The 14,332-nt window shown below is 41.4% G+C and overlaps 1 protein-coding gene across 2 annotated transcripts; it reads left to right on the top strand.

Annotated features, from left to right (window-relative positions):
• Positions 1-433: 433 nt before the first annotated feature.
• On the top strand, positions 434-9,238 carry tbx1 (T-box transcription factor 1). Of its 2 annotated transcripts, none has more exons than XM_085367847.1 (8): positions 434-617; positions 1,884-2,223; positions 4,253-4,354; positions 4,744-4,915; positions 6,061-6,216; positions 7,310-7,377; positions 7,968-8,068; positions 8,856-9,238. In XM_085367847.1, the coding sequence occupies exons 1-8, from the start codon at positions 434-436 to the stop codon at positions 9,236-9,238; spliced, it is 1,506 nt and encodes a 501-aa protein (XP_085223973.1). The 2 variants fall into 2 exon arrangements, with proteins under 2 accessions (XP_085223973.1, XP_085223972.1); XM_085367846.1 differs by having other exon boundaries at positions 1,833-2,223.
• The last annotated feature ends 5,094 nt before the right edge of the window (positions 9,239-14,332 follow it).

The raw sequence follows: 14,332 nt of genomic DNA, 5'->3' as shown, positions 1-14,332 counted from the left end.
TGTAGAGCGCGCACACTTTTTTTTCCTACAGTGATGCAGGGGAGGCGTGGATCTCGCTCACTTTTGACATTCTCGCAGCAGTAGTAGCTTCTCCTCAAGGCAGGACTCAGATGACACCACCCCGCCAGCGATCGGAGGAGAAACTCCGCTCTCTCGCTTCTAAGCGGATGAACTATGCTTTGACACCAGGACGCGTTTAGGGGTTCGTCACGCAAATCGGAGCATCGCCAGGCTTTTTGGCGTCTTCACTGTAATCGTGGGAAAACCTTCATAAGAACCCACGGAGAGCCAGTGGCGGAATGTGAGAAACCACCCCCAAATTTTAGCGCATGTTCCTCTCCGTTGTGCACAGCCTTCTCCTGCTTTCTGCGCGGTTGGAAAGCGGGGGAAAAGGAGGAGGAGGGACGGCTTTTAACGACTCGATCTCTTGCCTATGGACGACGGCGGTCCCCTCTCTCCAAAGGCAAATGCTTTCAGTATTGCCTCTCTGATTTCGGCTGCAGAGCAAACAGGAAACGCAGCGTTTGAAAAACACGGCACCGGCCTGGACAAGTCAGACCTGCATAACCACAGTTCCTTTAAAATGCACTACAGCACTGTCACCCGGGAAATGGAAGGTAATTGTGTTTGCTGATGTAGCATGTGTACGTCTCACCCGAAATTCTCCCCCTAGCAACTTTGGGTTTGCCTGATTCTCCGACGTTTTTGAAATGCGCAAAACCGCGCATGAGTGCGTTGTTTTGGAAAGTATGGAAGGAAATTACAGCTTTGTTTCCTTTTTTAAGTGTCACAGAGTTGAGCCACTGTGAAAAAAAATTCTGCAGATTTTAATCGCCGTGTTCACCATCACTGAGGAGAAGTCTGGAAACAAAACAGTCAGAATGTGGGTAGCGGGGGGGGGGGTTTCAAACGTGCCAAAATCCCAAAGTGGTGTACCAAGAAACAACTTTAATTCGTGGACAGAATCACATACATTCAGCATGAAGCCAAGAGGAGGAGGGTTTACACGGGCGCCCCGTGCGTAATGGTAAAAACAGACTATAATAATCATTCCCAGCTTGGAGGGGGGTGGGGGGCTGTATATCCATCCCATGCGTCTATTTGTCCATCAGGAGAGGGCTGCAGTCACCTGCTGCCTGTTTGTTTGTTCATGCAAATCAATGTGTGTTTACCTTGTAGAGCGTTTGCACTCCCCTCTGCCTGGCACATCCTCCATTGTTTGTTAACGGGGGTGATGTGGGCGATATCCTTATCCAAAAGTTAAATGGGTGCCGGAAAAGCCATTAAAAAGGGGCGCACTTCTCTGTCAATCAGTCTGGTTGCAAGGCGAAGAAAAGGCACATTACCTGCAGTTCCTTATCTAAATAGAAATAAGAACCGGTTTTATCGCAAAGGGGAGGCCCTCTGCGTCAGATAAGAGAGGAGACTGGTGTGCAGTGTTAACACACTGCAGCAGCGCACAACAGAGGCCGCTCACAGCGCGATCGATCACGAGCGAAAACCAATTCATGCGCACTCCGAGTTAGTTTCCTCGAATAGTTCGGAGATTCTACGGGACCCGCACCGCTTTTTGGGGAAAACTTTTCTTTTCTTTGCTTTTCGGAGGTCTCCTATTTTAGATCAGGCAGCCCGTAGTATGCTGGCAGTGGATGAAACCTCAGGGACTGCCGAACAGCCGAGACGGAAACTTTTTAAACCGAAACGAGTGCGTTCGTGCTTGACGCTTTCCTCTGGGGATCGCTGAATCCTGCTTCTGTTTTTCACTCTGTGTTATAATCGACTTGAAGTGAAAGGCATATTTAGTAAAATCTAGTTTTCTGGGATGATTTCAGCCATATCCAGTCCGTGGCTGACGCAGCTGTCCCATTTTTGCGATGTTGCAGCCTTCACGACGAGCAGCCTGAGCAGCCTCAACACGCCGGGGGGCTACCACCTCTCTCCCTCCCCCGGGGACCCCTACAGTCAGCATGAGTCCCATTTCGAGCCCTGCCCGGCCGCCCAACACAACTACAACTATCCGGGATCCAACCAGGGCCAGGCCCCGTCGAACGACAACGGGACCGCCAATTGCTCCTCATCGTCCTCAAACTCTACGCCGAACAGCAAAACTATAGTGAAGAAGAACCCGAAAGTTGCCAACATTAACGTTCAGTTGGAGATGAAAGCTTTATGGGATGAATTTAACCAGCTAGGCACGGAGATGATCGTCACCAAGGCCGGCAGGTGAGTACCCATTACACACAGGCCAGAGGCGCTGGAGTTATTTTTCTCCTCATGCAGACTCGAAAAATAATATAGGACAGAATACTTTAATATATACTGAAACATCTGAGCAAAGAACCAAACCGGGAAAGGATAAGCAACTATTTTTTCTGCGAATGTCTGTGCAGATTAGCAACTGTAAGTATAGACTAGAAAATAAAGTTATATAATGTAATAAAAACAATTTCATTAAGAAAATACTCCATATTTTTTCACTCTTGCTATTTAGTCATATATATATAATTTCCTACTTTAAATAACGTCATGGGCTCAGGCAGCTGACGCAAAACATCACTTTGTGCCATGCACATGAAGGCCTGTGATGTTTTTTAAATAATATTCAGCGGACTTTTCACACGTCTCTGTCCATCAAATCATACTGCTTTAGAAAATGTATTTTTTTTTCTCGCTTCGGTTTTTTAAAACAAGGAGGCTTGTATGTGTGTGTGTGTGTGTGTGTGTGTGTGTGTGTGTGTGTGTGTGTGTGTGTGTGTGTGTGTGTGTGTGTGTGTGCCGGCTGTAAACACCATCATCCAGTTGCGTTTTATAGATCTAATAAGGATAAGTGTGACTCTCCTGGGCTTCTTCGCCCTCATCCTGCCCCAATTTTACGCACTGCTGTTATAAAAAAAAACATTGTGGTCGTAAAATTTATGAGTCTTTACATGTAGGATCAGATCCTACAAGCCGATTACAGTGGTTTCTTTTCTTCTCTTTTTTTCTTCGATTTCAAAATTATGGAAGCGCCGCTCCACGCGCTCAGTTTTGGTTGCATTTAATGGACTAAAATCTATTGGATTTGGTTATTAATAAAACACAATATGATCATTTATTGAAATGTGCTGAAAAAACACGTCATTCTTCTTGTCTCTTTAGGCAAAACACATTTCTCCTGACCTCTGACCCCTAGGAAGAGCCGATAGTGTTCCACATTAACATTCATCGTGCTAACCATGCTTCCTATTTTATTAAAAAAAACACATCTATGTAAAGTGGCATGACATAATTGCTCAAATCCTAAAAGTGTGGGTTGAGTTTCCACGCCGTGCACTGCGTGACAGGAGAAAGGAGATCTGCAGCACAGCACTTTAAAAGCTCCTTCAGCCTCACCTAGCCACAACACTGACGTTAATTGAGCGTTGATTTTAGGATCCCTTTCACTGTCTCGGCGGATTACTCAACTTTCGGCTCATGTTCTTGGAGGATATGGATCTCTCTTACATAGTAACCCGTGTAGTGCATGGGAAGAAAACAAGCGCCACAGTGCAGGGGGCAGAGCGTAGACTAAAACGCAGAGCAAAACACACAAAAGGGATTCGGCCTATTTTCTGCTGTCAACTGAGAAAATGATTGTTAAGAAAATAACATAATCAGTGGATCAGTATGCAGGAGTGTTCTTGTTGTTGCTTGCAGATTCAATTTATATATACATATATTTATTTATTTATTTATTTATTTATTTTTCCTATAGTCAAGATGATGGAAAGTTCAAAAACTCTAAACCGTACTCTGTAAAAAGCACGTGACGCTTATGAGCACGTGTGTATTCACATGTGATTAGATCTTCATGTTTCTGGAATTCATCAAAAAACCAGGAGAGAAGTTACAGCCAGAAGTTACAACAGCGCAGCTAAATGGCAACAAACGCAAAGTTCCGTTGAGATGAGGGAGACTTTTTATCCGGTTACGCACGGGCTAAATCACGTCATTTCCAAGAGCTTAAAAACCTTGTTGTAGCCTCGAGCTCGGGCAAAAATAAGCTCGAGCAACATTTCTTTCTGCAAACTGCACACTTTAAAAAAAACACACACACACTTGTTCATAATCATTTGTTTTCTTACACTAACTCACCGTCCACACACACACACACACACACACACACACACACACATTGATGATTAGTTTTAGAAAAATAGCGCGTAAATCATTAAAAGCCGCTTTAAAGCTGCTGCTTTTTAACAGTCGCCCCGTGTTTTTCTTCCTCTGTCAGGAGAATGTTTCCAACTTTCCAAGTGAAAATATTTGGGATGGATCCCATGGCAGACTACATGCTCCTGATGGACTTCCTGCCTGTAGATGACAAACGTTACAGGTAACTTTTCATGTGTCTTCAGACAAGTAAAACACCGCTTTCAGTCAGGGCGGGACAGGAAAACATTGTGCTTGTCTTGGTTTTTTAAGACCCACCCTGGGGTACCGAGCAAAATGAGCATAAAAACTTGGAAAACACAACTTAAGAACTTAACAATGAGACACATCCTTTTCAACAATTATCCACGTTATACTGCAAACATGTTGGTGACTAAATACTGACATTAACGATCAATTAAGTGTCTTATTTTTCCCTTTATCTTAAAGCGTTTGGTAGCGTTATGTAGCGTCGTTACTCTTCATACACGCCAACACATGCATAGACACTTTGCATGCCTAAGCGAGCAACTTCTAACCTTGGGTCTTAATTTCCTTTTATGGCCCTCATAGGTATGCTTTCCACAGCTCGTCGTGGCTGGTGGCAGGCAAAGCTGATCCCGCCACACCGGGCAGGGTCCATTACCACCCAGACTCTCCGGCCAAAGGCGCACAGTGGATGAAGCAGATCGTCTCATTTGATAAACTAAAGTTAACTAACAACCTTCTGGATGACAACGGACATGTGAGTACAAAACTGGAATTAAATGAGTGCTCAAGAGGCCCAAGCTTGGCCAGAAAAATCACACAGCGAGCGGGTACTTTGTCCTCATGAGTTCTCGTTAAATGATAAAGTGTTCTTCCCCCTAAGAAAATCATTTAAGAAAAATATAAAACCATTTATTTAATTACAGTGATAGTATAGATGATGGCCTGTTTGATTAATTAGAGAGCATAATTTAACATAAAATCACATTTCCACATTAAGCGGTCAAAATACAAAAAAATCAAAAGAATTGTTGTATTTATGTATTTATTTTAAATCCCGGTAATAATAATAATAATAATAATAATAATAATAATAATAATAATAATAATAATAATAATACAGAGAGATACATTTTCTTCCCCTAAAACTGATCGATATAAGTTATTTTGTAGTAGTTAAAAAAACGATATTTTCTCTAAAACTTTGATTTTGCCAAACGCTTATTTTCTGTCCTCAAACACGGCACCGCACACGAGGCTTTCCTCCAAAAATCCCTGAAAGGAAGTTGAGTATTTCACCACTGGAAATCATTTCAAACCCTTCCACCACCCTTCCTTGTCTTTGCATTAGATGTAAAATCAGGAGAGTTTGGGGGACTTAAGCAAATACTGAAAAACAATGATCTGTAACAGATCGAGTGTCCCGAGGATTCACCAGAAAGTTAGTTTTCTTCTGTTATTGCCTAATCGGTGTTTAAATGAGAGCCATCCACATGATATATTCTCAGTCGGCCCTTAAATATTTACAATATTACTGTTTAGCTAGAACTGTATCTGCATGCCAACGGATTTTAAGGGGAGACCCAGGCTCCCTCGGGGTATTGTGTTATTTAGATTACCAAATTTGCTCATACAATCGTGGAGATGGCCGACGCGGTAAAAACGTTTCATAGATCGAACCCGGGTCTCATTTGGTCTTGACCACGTTTTACCTTATTCCAGTGCAATTTAAATTAACATTGTCGATTATTTATTTAATTATTCATTAAATCTCTCGTCAGTGATCATTTTCAATCGCATGTTTTGTTTTGGGTTTTTTCTGAAGCATGCGATCAAAGATGATCTTTTTGTACACTTTAAGTCGACGGTCCTTGAGCAGGCTTGCTTTGCTTTTTTTTACAGATCATTCTGAACTCCATGCACCGCTACCAGCCCAGGTTTCATGTGGTTTATGTGGATCCCCGGAAGGACAGCGAGAAATACGCAGAGGAGAATTACAAAACCTTTGTTTTTGAGGAAACCCGCTTCACAGCGGTCACAGCGTACCAGAACCACAGGGTAAGCGACTTTTATGACCCTCCATCTAAATTCAAATACGGTCTGTCGTGCAAGAGAAGCCAGCAACTAAACGCACACAGAAACCGTGTGTTGTTCAAACATGATGCGCGCAGTGCAGTTATGGCATGAATAACGTATCAGCACAGAGAGGTAATGTAAGCGTGTTACGTTAAACCGAATTCAGTAACTAAAGACTTTAAAATGTGTATTTTTAACTACTGTTTAATCGAGGCTGTCTTATGCGTTTGCGTAAAAAAATAAAAAATAATTCCGCTTTTTTCGCCCAAATGTTGCCTCTGCTCTGTGAGCTCAGCTTGCACCCCATCCCCGCGTGCTCCCTACTCTGTTTTCCATCAGTCCCCGTGTCTGTTTAGATTCAAACATCAGTGCGCTCATCGCTTATTTGGAGCGACTCATAACGACGATAGAAGGAACCTGGCTTCAGTTTTCCTTTCAGCTATTTACACCGAATCCAAGTGTGTGGGAGCCGCTGCGTGACGGTGATTAATAGACCCGTTAGCTCACGGAGATAGGACACAGACTAAAAACAAGCCGCTTCTGTTTTGATGCTGAATGTTTATGGCAAATGGTAAATAAATTACTTTTACGCACGAAGGCGCTCTGCGTCTTTTCGTAAGGATTCTTACTTCCATATAAAATGTAAATTGAGCTAAAATAAAATAAAAAAAATGCACATACATTTAACATGAAATATAATAAAATTATATGATGATGATCATTATGATAAGAAAGCTATTAAAGTGATATTAAAAATAATAACTGACTCTTTTCTTACCCCACATGCAAACCTGTCTGTATATGACATTATATGGGTGTAAATGCTATAGAAGAGCACAATTACATACAACAATAATAATAATAAAAGTAATGATAATAATAAATGAAATATACATGATACTGTAGCCATCAAACCTGCATTTAAGACAGCTGTGTGTGTTATTATGACAGAGTGTTCTGTGTATTACACCTGACTTTCGCTGCTATCCTTTCTAATAAGTAAATGCTGTGATGTAAGCGGGAAAGGCGTTGTGTTTAGCGTTATGACTGATTTTATGCTGCCCTTTACTTTCAGATCACACAGCTGAAGATAGCCAGTAACCCCTTTGCAAAGGGCTTCAGGGACTGTGACCCAGAGGATTGGTGAGCTTTCCAATGAAATATATTAGGCCACCATTTTATTGGCATGTTTCCACATGATTGTAAAAAAAATTGCACTGCAGAGCAGGCCAGGGCCAGAAAGCTTTTGCAAAATAGTTTAGTTGCTTGTTTAATGTCTCACATGGGGCAGATGGGGTGGAACTTGCCACAGGAAAGAACACAAGGTGATGTAAATTTCAGAAATTACTGGATATTGTTTGAAGCTCAGCCAAGTGTGATTTTCTGTCACTAACAGATCATCAGACACTGGCATTAGAGACAAGGTAGCAAAACTCCACCCAAATACTTTACTCAGACAACTTCAACAAATGGAAATACTGCTTCCATGTCTGGAAATGACTCAGATCACTTCATTTTTTAAAACCAGCAATGAGAAATTGCACAGAACTATAGAGGATTGTTTTTATTATTTAACAAAAACATAATCTGAGTAATGTACGGCTGTTCCACATTTGTATTCTGTGTACATTTCATCCACGAGATTAAAATGTGGATCATTTTAATACATAATAAAGAAACTGTGCCTTTGACATTCATTAAATGAGTAACTGAATCCACTCTCCCTGCTCCAGGCCCAGGAATCACAGACCAGGCTCTCTGCCAATAATGAGTGCCTTTGCCAGAACAAGAAACCCAATGTCATCTCCCCCTCAGCAGAACGGCACAGAGAAAGGTCTGCAGCTCGCTCTTTGTTTCATTTCAAAACTCACGCCTGCTATCAAACATGAAATATAGTCCTGAAAATTCATTCAGCATTTCTAAATAACATCTTTTATTTCAGCTGTCAGTATACTTCACTTCTTCTTTAATTTTCTTTTTTTTTTCTTTCCCCACCTTATCCTTAACAGAAGCCCAGTGATGCATTTGCAGCATCAGGCCAGTGATGGCTTTTAATTAAACATCAAATATCAGCCAGTCAATGTCATCCACTGCAAACATAATAGGGGTTCTTATGTGGTTTTATAACAGACCGCAGCGTCATACCGCAGTAAAGCAGGCAATGGAAATTAGATTTCTTTGACATGACGATGACTGACGTATTTATTACCGTAGTTCTATAATAAGAATTAAATCAATTAAATGTTTATAAAAGTGGGAGCTTCCTATTAGCTTTAAATGGTACATTTCATCTGAGAGAAATATAAGCTGGGAAGCTGCTGTCTGGAATTTATTCTGCAACATTTCGACTGAAATGCAGAATTTTTTATTTAAACAATAATGTGACAGACTTCTGTGTACACTTCATAGTTACCTAAACATTGCTTACACTTGTAAAAAATGCACTTATTTATTAAGCATTATATGCAATCTCTTAACACCTACAAGTCAAAAACACTGAGTATTCAAAAACTTGTACCTGCAGTAATTTATTGTGCTTTTCAGTGCAGAAACTATGAAAATATTGTTAGTGGTGGGTATTTGCATGTTGGCTGACTGTTCTTGTCTCCTTACCTTCACAGAAGACAGTAGGCGGGAATATGAGCGAGACCCCAGCGGCACGCCTATACACGCAGACCCAGCTCACCAGCTGATGTCCCGGGTCCTCAGCCCCGCCCTGCCCGTCCCAGGAGGCCTGCACGCCGTCCCGATCACAAGCGGCCGGCCCAGCCCTCCCCACGACCTTCGGCCAGATCCCCACCCTCTACCCCCGGACACCCTGCACCACCACCCCTACAAGTACCCCACCACCTATGAACACTACCTGGGAGCCAAGACCAGGCCGTCACCCTACCCTTTACCTAGTATCAGAGGACACACATACCATCACCACATGAACCCTGCCACAACTAACATGTATTCAGCCACCAGCGGCCCCTCTAACTATGACTATGGGCCCAGATAATGACTGCTGTCCACCAGGGCTAACAGCAAGCAGCACTGTGGGAATGGAAACAGACAGGAAACACAATCCTGCCTGTCGATGGCTTAAGCAACCTGCAGGGTGCAATCACGGGCTGAAACTCCTTTCTGCTGGATAAACCCTGCTGTATTTATTTAAAGGAAATGCATCTTTGCGTCAACAATGGGCATCTGTTCTAGGCCCCTGAAGAGGTCTGCTTTGACCTTTGAACTGAAAATGGCAATAGGTCTACATCAGGCCACCTCCTACCTGAGCAGTGCAGACATTGAGCCAGCAAAGTGAGGACAGAGGAGAGACCTCAACTTAACACAGACTTTCATCACAGACTGGAATTGATTTTTTTTTTTTGTGTGTTGGATGCACTTTTTGATTTGCCTTGTTTTTATTGCTTTCAAAAAAGCCATATGTTATATAGTCCATCAGCCTTTCTAGGTAGACGAGACGTTTGCATGTCATCAGAGAGAGAGGGTGTGCCGAAACACATTGAAATGTTTTTGTTTGAGGAAAAAAAAAACAAGAAAAAAACGTCAAGATTTGATTTTTGAAACACTCTTGAGCCGCTCTGAGAAGCTTGTACCATGGCACTGACTTGCAGCAATTCAAAGTAAATAAATGAAGCAGAATGACTGTTCTGTATCTATAAAATAAACATTAAATTCTTGTAATTCATAAAAACAGAGGTATTTGTGCCAGTCTTCCACTCACATGCTGAAGAGGGTTTCCTCTCTATCAGCATTGTTCAAGTTTCTCCAACCGGATTTGCCCTGTTGAAATAGGCCGCGGTGTCCCCTGCTGCTGTTTCAGTCACTGGCAGGCATGACTTGGAAGCTGTGTAAACATAAGAGCCCTTTATAGTTCAAAATGTTAAAATCTGCACCTGGATTCATAAAAACACACACTCATACACAAATGCATTCATCAACCACACATCTTATATCCTCAAGTAGAGTAAATCGGCTCTGTTCACATTACTGCAGTTTAGTAGTTTAATGCATTAAATTTATTGCAAGGCGGCAGTAAAAGTCTTTAAAATTAAAACCTTTTGGTACTATTGATACAACAAGATACAAATTGCATATGTATGACTCATAGACAATGAATTTTGAATGTCATGCTATTACTATACTTATGAAGTAATTTTCATGTTTTCAGGCACTTACTTATCAAAACATAGAAAATAAATTGTATGGGGCGCAAACAGGCCAAAACAAAAAACAAAACCCCCACATTTGTCGTTTTCCCGTCAAAAGGATATCATTGCTCATATATAATAGGACAGTGGGGCGATATTTTGAGAATGTGACCCTCCTCTTATCTGTGCGGTCATTTCCATCTCCTATTTGAAGCCCTCTGAGGAATGCTTTGTTGTCAAGGTTAATCTGTCTGAAATGGGGGAAATTCTGCTTTGGGATTTGTGCCTGTCACGATACAAAAGGAAACGTAAACTAATGATTCATTTCAATAATGTATTTTTTTCTCTCTCTCGAAGCCGGCCGTCATTTAGCAGAGGGGGATGCCCGAGGGCGCCTGGCCTGACTGTTTAATGGCTTGTAAAGGTGACAGAGGTTAAATAATGTTTCCACTCATTTAAACGCTAATTAGATGTATAATTGTTTTCGCTTGTTTGGGTGGGGACTAAAGTTTAAAGTTATTGCGTTTGCAACAAAGGTTTATACACAGGCCGCGCCAGCAAGGTTTCGTTAGAAACCTAATTAGGACCCGGATGTGTAATAGTTTTATGCTAGCTGCCCAACACTAGCAAAAGAAAAGCTGATTTGTTTCTTTAACAAACAAAAATACACATTCACTCAGCATGCTACTCTACCTATGTATGTGTATTATTTACATTCACAAGGTATAGTTTTAATTTTAGAAACGGTAGAGGCCTTTTTCGCGCGCGCGCGCGCGCGTGTGTGGTGTTGCATTACCCACCTAACGGTTTAACTGTTAAATTTCTTCCACATGGAGTCACAATGCATCACTAAAAACGATTTTAAAAAAATTTTTTTTACGAAAAGCAAAGCAAATATGTTACCCGCATCAAAAAATAATTCACAAAATCTTTTAATTATTATTATTTATTTTATTTTCTTTCATGCGTGTCCAGTAGGGATAAGCAGCGGTCTGGAGGCGTAAAGCCATTCGGTGTGAGCTGAATCCGGCCGGCGGTTGTTGAAGACCAGCCAGGTAGTAGGAGTTTATTCCTTAGACTGCATATGTACCCCCGGGACACGTGATAAGGTTAGGCGAGGGTAACTAGTCGGTTAGAAAGGGTCAAAAGGGTATATTGGGACTAATTATAGGTTTCACAGCACAGAAGGCACATCAGTGACTGTGCTAATAGACGTGGTAGTGCGGTGAAACTAGTTTAAGTAACTCTGACCCCCAAGGTCAGTGACCACACACACAAAAAAACTTTGACAGTCACAAGACATTTATTAAATTTATCCTCATAATTAATATCAATAGAAATGTGATGTCCATAAAGATTTCAACTGCATCTAATTTATTTATGCATCCAATTTTTTTTAACTGAGTTTTAACAATGTCTTTACATTTTCAAACACATCTTAAAATACACTGTAAAAGAGTTTTCAGTTAATTCAGAATAAAGAGGTAATAAAGAACTTAAAAAATAAAATAAAAATACCACAAAAGTGTTTTATATTTCCATTTCTGCAGATATGGTACTAATAAAAATAGTACATAAAAACTTTCAAACCGACTTCTAAGAAAACCACTTAAAGTCAGCAAAAAGTATTTAAACTATCTAAACACTAACGACTGACAGTATACACAGGCTTTATACATATTAGTCTTTTATACAGTCTGCATGCAGCTGACTCCTTTTTGTTCTATTATAAAGGCCTATGAAGTTCTGAATAAGCATGTTAAGATACTACTTTGTCTGCTTTTGGCTAGTTTAATCTATGAAAATGAATCAGAAAACCCAACTACATAAATAAAGTTGTAAAATAAATGTAGCAGAGTTCAGGTCAGTATTTATTTATGAAGTGCAACAGAGTGTAATGTAAGATGAAATGCTAAAGTAATAAAATGTCAACATTTCAGTCACAATACTGCTATTTTCTTCAGGCCTTCCCTATTTGTAGCTGTTTAATTTATACCAAACTGTGCACAACAATGAAAAGATTCTTTATATGCTGCGCGCTCAGACACAGTCCTTAGTGAATGGGTGTCCCTGGTATAATATATGCATCAGTCTAGACATGACTTTGAAAGCCTCAGGCTGTGGAAAATTGGGGAAATTGCGCCTACTGGAGAAACTGTGATGAATTACACATCAGTATGAACTAAACATAATCAGTATGGTCGCAGCATTCAAAGATGTATTCACATACATATTGTGTGTTACATTTCCACTCATGCACATGAAATGGTACTGCCACGCTTTCAAAAGGTCTGGGCCATTTTAAAAGTCAATATTTCAGTGTCATTTGCACAAATCTACTTAAAGTGTGTAACCGTCGATGTGCCTCGATTCGTCATGCCAGCAGGGACAGGATGCAGAGGAGCTCCCACATTAAAAGAGCTAAGATGGACGATGCCGCCACCCGAAACATCATTTGACACTCAGCTGCATCTGGAACATCTGCTGTGACGGGCCCGTCGGGGTGGCGTTCGCTTCACCTCGGCGTGCGGAACCCTCCTGCGGCATGGGGACACTTATTGAAAGCGATCCAGGTAAACTAGCTGCAGTCCGCCACCTAAACAACAGAACACATGCTTTGCATATTTGTCCCTACGACGGCCTCTCAAACAGCGCGAGACCTGCTACGATTTATCCTATGTGTGATATTGCTGACGGACATTTTACGTGGAACATCAAAACAAATCCCCACCACACAGCGAGAGCCTAGATACATTTGTATTAATTCACATATGAAAAAACAAATAAAACCAACTTAGCCGTGAGGTAAAACATTGATCTTGGCTTGTGGGCAACGGGTTATTTTCTTTTGGACGCTCTTTTTCACAATGTCTAAATAATCAGTCTCAGTGTGACATCTGAGCTAGTAATATAATCCATGAAGGCTTAGGGAGAGACTGCATTGACTGCGCACACACACGTGCACCCTAACGGATTATGTCCCATCCCTAAACCAGGCTGACCTCTGACCTTAAGGGCCAAGGAAGACACATGTTAGGTGATAAGTGAAGCACAAGGCCTATTGTGCAGACAGTCTCTCTTCCCCGTTTATTGACTTCCTAAATGATCCATTATGGTGTGATTTACGAGGTTTACCGCCATACAGCCGGACACTTGTGAAGCTACTGGGTTGTTGTCTGCTCCGTTCAGCAGACATCTACACCAATAGGACCAAGCATTTGATTTATCAGAGAATGGACGGAAGCTTGCCTACATCACCTCCAGTGTTTGTTCAAAGCCAACAAAGGAGTTAGGAAGACATTATGAATGCAAGGTGTCACAGGAAGTGTAGGGACAAAACGTATACTCTGCGGGGGATACTAAAAAATACAAAAAAAAAAAAGTGATAGACGGTTTATACATGGACTTTTAAGTGAAATAAAAGCTTTCAACGAATTTAAAGTTCAGGTACAATTTTGGCAGCAGCTTCACAGAAAAGCAGCTTGTCTCAATAATGACCTTGTCTTTTCTATGCTGGCTAATGATTCAAGGCCATTGTGCTGCTCTGGCTCTTTGATTTCTCAGGCCTGTCCTGTACACCATGACGAGCTTCTCAACTTGGGATCATCCCCGGAGCCAAAGTCGTTACGAAGCAGAACGTCTGGTGTTTGAAGCTCTGCCTCCCCCCCCCTTCCGACCTCTCGGCACGATGTAGTAACATATGAGCTCCCATGATGCTCCTCGACTCTCAGATATATTGCGAAAGAATGAAATGAAAAACAAAACATCTTGATTTTCCTTTAAGACCCTTAACCTTCTTGACAAATGTCATCTTCTTTAAAGGACGTCTGCATTCGGCATTACAAATCTAAATGCTAACAACTGTCACACGGCAAATTAAACAGAACCTTTGCTTAATTTTCAACTTGACAAGTTTCGACATGAGCGCTAAAGGAGTTCACATT

Source organism: Diplotaxodon limnothrissa, linkage group LG12 (assembly GCF_057381915.1).
Source record: "Diplotaxodon limnothrissa isolate DT_005_m linkage group LG12, D_limnothrissa_male_GT1.1, whole genome shotgun sequence".
Lineage (NCBI taxonomy): Eukaryota > Metazoa > Chordata > Actinopteri > Cichliformes > Cichlidae > Diplotaxodon > Diplotaxodon limnothrissa.
The sequence above is the reverse complement of the archived record's forward strand: the minus strand, read 5'-3'. Positions and strand labels throughout refer to the sequence as shown.

Bases quoted from the DNA above. Each gene is read 5' to 3' on its own strand.
- tbx1 (XM_085367846.1), top strand. From the start codon at position 434: ATGGACGACGGCGGTCCCCTCTCTCCAAAGGCAAATGCTTTCAGTATT. The intron at 618-1,832 runs GTAATTGTGTTT...GGATGATTTCAG, and splicing joins TGTCACCCGGGAAATGGAAG to CCATATCCAGTCCGTGGCTG. The intron at 8,069-8,855 runs GTCTGCAGCTCG...TTACCTTCACAG, and splicing joins GCAGAACGGCACAGAGAAAG to AAGACAGTAGGCGGGAATAT.